Genomic DNA, 6,723 nt, shown 5'->3' with positions numbered 1-6,723 from the left:
ACTAAAGAATAAGGGAATGTGTAGTGCTGTATGTCGGGACCCAAATCGTGACCTACAGGATACATCAGCAGAGTAGTCAAGAAGTGAGAAGTTGAATAAAGATATTAATGAGAACAGTACTGGCATGGAGTAGTATCGTCTTCCTTTCAGTTCAGGGAGACGCTTTGCTGAATATATAAATAATTCGCCATGGAAGGTAAAGGAAGTCTACTCATTCCTGGTCCTAAAGAGGATGCAGACAGTTCTGCCAAACTTATAGCTGCAGGGGACTCTTAAGTCATGGATCATTACTAGGGGCAAAACCAAAAACGCTTACAGGAACTTTAGCATTCACGCTCAACACTGTGAAACACTGGAACATAAGCAATTTACTAAAGATACCCTTAGCCCTTTGGTACATACAGATGCTTCCTGACTTTCTTTGCCTTGACATGGCATGTCATGGACTACTGCTCTATTACACATGGAACTCAATCTTCTGCCCCTTTGCCCTTTCCAGAAAAGCGCTAGAAAGCAAGCTCGTTTCCTCTCAGTTTTTCTTATGTCCCCAGTGTCCTGATGCAAAAAATGGAACTTGGACAAATAAACAGATTGCTCTAAAGATAGGATTCAGGGGGTAGCCTTCAATTCAATCAGCAAAGGATATAGAAAGTTTGCAGCTACTATTTTAGTCTCTAAATTAGAACACTGGCTCTTTTGTGAAGAATCTGAAACATCTGTGCAAATAAACACAAGCAGGACAAAAGTGTTCCTCCCCCAAAACCGTCTCCTCCCACAACATCCCATTTTTTGCAGATGTAAGAACACCGACCCTGTGTGCACACACTCTGGTTAGGCCACTCTACATGTGGTGAACGAACGTGTAACTCCTAGGCTGAAGTAGTATAGAGACCCCAAGATGCATCACCCAAGGAAAAATAAGGTATTTGAGGGGATCATGCTTGCTACTCACACTGTGCACACCCAGGGCCTTCCAAATGGCAAAACTGAGCAATCCAACTCCGCACCACGCATAGAGTGAGCCCCATCCTAGGGCTCGTAAGGCCAGTGATGAACCACTCTCTGGTAATGCAGCTGTGGCAGTAATCCCCTAGAACCAAAAACAAAGTGATCAAGAAAAAGTGAACAATAATTGGAAAAAAAACTAAAAAAAATTAACTTATCCCACCAGTCAAAATACAAAACTGAATCAAGACCAGTCACAAGCCCTTATGCCAATGACATCGGAACATAATCATTGTTTGTCATTGATTTGTACGTCATTGTACGTCATGATCTTGGGGCAGTAAGGGTGGTGAGCAACCATTGGCCTACAGGTCTTTATCTGCACTCCTGAAACAGCAGATTTGGAAACTGGAGGAACCCGAGTAGCTTTCAGCTTGACACAGAGAGGGTATAACAGTGACTGAAACACCAATTTCGAGGGGCTGCAACTCTGAAAGAGCTCTGGAAACTATTTAGGAAAATTTTGTAAAGAGCAAACAACAACGCTGAACCCATCCCCCTGCAGAGTTCACCAAGTGGCGACATAGAAAATGCTCTGCAGTCTCCATACTTCTCATTTTTGTCAGAAATAAGAGTAGGTGGTTTTAACTACTTGTCAAGATACTGCTGCATAAGAGTCTGCCATGAGACGTGTCCTGAAAACACAAAACACTGTCACTTGGAAAAGCCACCTCAGGCCACGAAGAACGGAGCCTCAGCCATCACAGGGTCCCAGCCACAACGAAACCTCCTCTGTCGCAGCACATAAATGCACATTGCAGCTACCAGGGGCATGAGCCACACGCTGGCTGACATCAATCAATTTGCACCGCACGTTCACCGTTAGCCAGCCCTTCTCATCTCGCAACACCCACCTTACTGTACCTATTTGGTATAGGACAGCTTCAACCTGTGTAGCCCACAACAGCAGTAAGACAGACATAATCCTCTTGCTCATAGTGGTAAATGTCAGCAAGAGGGTTTGTGTTTTTTCCCCAAAGGATCACTGTTCAATTCTTCACATAGAAACATAGATTTCAGATGGTAACTGTTAAAGACTGGCATCTACGGTCCTTACACAACTGAACAGTACTACTTACCGGGTATCTCAGGAAAAAAAACAATTATTGCTCAGAGATAAACATAAATGAGACTGCAAGCATACAAATATATCCAATAAAGAATTATTTCATTTATTGTCTAAGATACTGAAAAGTGAAATTATCTTGCGGAATGATCCAAAAAATTTTCCTCCAAAACATGTCAAAGAGCTGCACTTCTCTATTCAACACAAAAAGTGGGAAAAAATCTTTCATATTCTTGCATTAAAAAGACTTCAAATTTAATTATTTTTTTAAAAAATGGTTCTCTTTCTTCTTTGATATAATTAAACATATATAGTGTCTATCACTGTGGTATTTGGTCAGTGAAATAGCACCAGTAGTTTTTTTCCTCTTGGCTTTGTACTTATTGACATGTTAAAATGATCCTCAGACAATCCTCAGCATTAACACTTTTCCTTAGGATTTAGCTGTAGGCACAGTTACCCAAGGACAAACACACACTTGCAAAGGGCACAAGCAAAATGTATCTTGATCCTTATTTATTCTGATTTGGACATCCCAAAGTGGAAGCTGTTAACAAAACAATGCTGTGTAAGCATACACATACATGCACACAGACACAAAGAGCAGAGATCTCTAGTCACACTATTATACCAGGTCCTATTATTTCCTTACCACAACTAATGACCTTTCATAACTCTTTCAGTAGGGACTGCTTTGAGTAGATTTAAAATGCTAAGGATTATTTCTGACACTGTTCCTGCTAACCATATACAACAACATGCAGAAAAATTTCTCCCATTTGGAAGATGGGAAACGAATATACAAAAATATTTTCTACACAGAATCTTTAAATAGGAGTCATTATCGTGAAAATTGCTGGCAAAAAACCCCCCAAAAAACCCACCCGAATACTATTTAAATGCTTTATTGCCCCAGAAAAATAGTGGTAAATGGAAACAGTTGATCTGGTTTTACTGACAGCAGTCAAACAGCATTCAGTCACAGGCTGATTCCTCAGGGTATTAAGTACACAGATAAGGATTTCTGTAAATAAGACAGTTTGTTATATGATTACCAGACGCTGTTCAGAGCATCAAGAAAGCTGATTAATGAAACGCTAAAACATTTAGAAAGACAACAGTCTTTTGTTTAAAATTTAAAAATGTAAAAAGACAACAATGGGAGAAAAAGATGTCACCAACAAAATAACATTTTTAAGAGAACTGAGTTTTATTCACGAGCCCATTATTCTATGCACAGATTGTTTTCTCTTCACTACTGCTCCTATACTTTTTTAAAAAAGCAACTCTTTAATTTTAAAAATAAGCTATTAAACAATACTTGGGTCTTTCTAAAAACCAGGCCAAGAAAATATAGGGCAGAATTAGCTGATTTGGTTACCAAAATATATGCTTCATATGTAATTTTTTTTTTTCTTGAGGATATAAGGAGGAAGTGGGAGAAGGAGAAATGACATTGGTTTTTTCAGACAAAGGCCTCAATCCTGTAACTATCCCCTTGTGGATAAGAGTGTGTCTGAAAGGAAGCAGTGCCTAAAATAAATGGTGTGTTCAACTGTTTTGGTCGATTGTATTCAGCGTGTTTACTGTTTTGTATGATCTATCCCATTGTAAAATTAAACACCTGGATAAATGCTGGTAAAACTGGACACTTATCACAAGGAGGCTGCTGCATCTGAGCATTTAATTTTAACATCCCCCCCCATCATTTCTTAACTGAAGGTCTCTGCAGTGGTTCATCACTAAACAGGATTATGTAATCTCAGTTTCAAGTCAATCTGGGCACCTGTCCTACAAATGCTTACATTTACTTTACTTCACTACCATGAAGGAGGTACAGTAGGTGCAATTTCAGCTTTATCTCTTGCCAGTAATGCTGATGCTGACCCTGAGCAGGGTCTCATACTGTTGCTTCCTGGAAATCTGAATGCAGTCATGAAGCCATGATGCTGTGATGCTATACCTTCCCCTCTAAATTGCTATTTTTTCCTTCCCTGAAACTATTTAAATCTGTCCCAGGCTGCATTATGTTTGCTTCCTGCTTCTACCTGACTTGCATGCTGCCATTTTACTGACACAAAAACTGGCACAAGCCAGCAAAGGTGCTGAAAGAACAGGTCTCGCATTTCTTCCCAATGTTAGGCATCAATTCTCATCCCTTTGGACCTTCCCCCAAGCTTCTGCCAGCACAGTCACTGCAGTCATGCAGTGAAGGGGATCAGAAGACTGATCTGGACTAAAATTAATGCAGGAAATTAAAAAAACATAGAATTAACTAGTACCATCTCACCAACGCAGTAGCACAAGTATTGGTGCCTTTACCAGGGGCAGGAATGAATGGCCAGAAACCAAGGGCTGTGTCGTGGTTTAACCAACCACGCAGCCGCTCACTCACTCCCCCCCCCAGTGGGACGGGGAGAGAATCGGAAGGGTAAGAGTGAGAAAAACTCGTGAGTTGAGATAAAGACAGTTTAATAAAACAGAAAAGGGAGAATAATAATGATAATGATAAAATATACAAAATAAGTGATGCACAATGCAATTGCTCACCCCCCGCGCTGACCGATAACCAGGTAGCGATCGGTACTTCCTGGATCACGCCTACCATTCATATACTGAGCATGACGTCACATGGTATGGAATACCCCATTGGCCAGCTGGGCTGGCTGTCCTGATTATGTTCCCTCCCATCTTGTGTACCTAGCTCAGTCAGTAGGCCTGGGAGCTGTCCTTGGACTAGGAGGGCACTTAGCAACAACTGAAAACATCAGTGTGTTATCAACATTCTCCTCATACTAAATCCAAAACACAGCACTAGCAAGAAATTTAACCCTATCCCAGCCGAAACCAGGACAGGCTGGTAGGATTACTTCTTTCAACAGCAATGCTGACTGATGTTTGCTTGAAGTACCTGTCAAACTATGGCCTTACCTTCACATGGATAAAAATAATATTTAGGCATTGAACATCTAAGAAGGATGCAATCATCTGTAGTTATTCATAGTTACGCTTTTGTTATTATACACTATGTGTTACTAAAAATGACTTGCAGTAAGTAACTATAAATTTAAGTAAGAAGGCTACTGCAAAACTGTTTACCTCGTTGGTACCTCAGAGAGCCTCTATAGACAGTTAACTCATTCTCAAAGTCTAGCCTTCCCTTTTGAAATTGCGCACCTACAAGTATCTTGACAAAAAAGCATCTTTCTACACTTTGCAATATTTAAGTTGAGGGGCCCAGGAATCACAGATTTTTTGCTAGCAAACTGTTGTAATTCATTTGCACAGATAGTAGCTGATACAGGTTTTCAGCAAAAATGGAAATGGTATGTATCACTTGGTGCCATTTCCAGCATATATATTCTTGAATGTCAATGTAATGTCACTCTTGATAAATTTCACACTGATAACAGGACAGCTCAGACAGCCAAGAATATACGCGAGTTGGAAAAAATGCAATGCTCAGGAAAAAGGAAGTTTTTAAAAAAAAAAAGATGTTAAGAAAAAGAGAGAAAACTTCCTTATATATATATATTTCTATAGCTTGGGAAATAACTTCTCATGGAGTTTTCTATTTTGTCTATTTCAAAAAACAGAGCCGTGTTTATTGTTGCTGAAAAGGCAATGGATGAGTTATGCCACAGCAGCCTACAGAGGAAAACAGGATGGCAAAGGAAGGATCTCATGCTCTTTGACCACAAAAGGAGATTGTGAGTGATCAGATACAAAGGCTGTGATAGAAAGTGCAATGGAAGAATTTTTTTTCTCTTGATATGCATTGTTATTGAATTAACATTTTAAAAATAAACACAACGGATCAGTTCTCTGATCTGTAATATATGTTGTATTTTAAGGGCTCGGTGGAGACTAGACTGATCAATTTTAAGGGCCCATTTTTGACATTTTCAGCAGTAACAAAGCATTAGTGAGGAAAAAAGTGTTCTTCAATTAAATATGCTGTATTTCAGATTAATATACCAACATGGTATAATTGTTAGCTTTGCTTTGCAATTTTTTTTCTTCACAATGCCCAGGTGGACCCTGTTAGTAATTGCACGAGATCAGATTATTTTTGTCCATCAGATCTCATAGTACCAAGTCACTACTCACTCTCATCAGTCCCCTTACACGGTGGGCAGGGAGTGTAGAACTTAAATTTTGACTAAATGATTCCACTTACATATCCCACAGCTTACGGGCTTTCTACCTCCTCATTCCCATCCTCACTGCAGGTCCCTCACTTCCCAATTTACTGTAGCACTATGGGACCACATGGTGAACTGGATCACTGAGGCTCCTGACTGAAGTGTGTTCACATCACAGAATCAAAACAGACCATCAATTCTATTCCACTATATAGCAGTAGTATGATTCCAGCAAACTGTGTAAGCTTTATGTATTTCAACTAATCTCAAGTACTAAAGTATTTAGCAGTGCCAACTCTGAACTGATTTTTAAATTAATCCTACCCCTATTGACTTCAATTAAGTCTAGGGTTCTTACCATCAACTTTGTACAGCCAAACTCCACATATATCAACATTTCTGTAAAGCATTTGATGCATTCTTATTCCCTGTGTATCACAATTGGAAAACAGTTTAAAAGGAACAAACCTTACTGAACCAGTCTGGGTTCTTCTTTTTTGTCATGGC

General features: G+C 39.6%; 1 protein-coding gene across 1 annotated transcript; it reads right to left on the bottom strand.

The window, feature by feature from the left end:
- Positions 1–952: 952 nt before the first annotated feature.
- TMEM242 (transmembrane protein 242) lies at positions 953–6,720 on the bottom strand (the record flags this gene model as incomplete). Its single annotated transcript, XM_009572719.1, has 2 exons — positions 6,685–6,720; positions 953–1,090 (listed from the first exon to the last, which is right to left on the bottom strand). Coding segments are annotated over exons 1-2 (174 nt in total), but the record flags the coding sequence as incomplete, so codon positions are not given.
- Between the last annotated feature and the right edge of the window lie 3 nt (positions 6,721–6,723).

This window comes from Fulmarus glacialis, unplaced genomic scaffold, assembly GCF_000690835.1.
Source record: "Fulmarus glacialis isolate BGI_N327 unplaced genomic scaffold, ASM69083v1 scaffold40142, whole genome shotgun sequence".
NCBI lineage: Eukaryota > Metazoa > Chordata > Aves > Procellariiformes > Procellariidae > Fulmarus > Fulmarus glacialis.
Note: the sequence above shows the minus strand (reverse complement) of the source record. Positions and strands in the feature narration are given on the sequence as shown.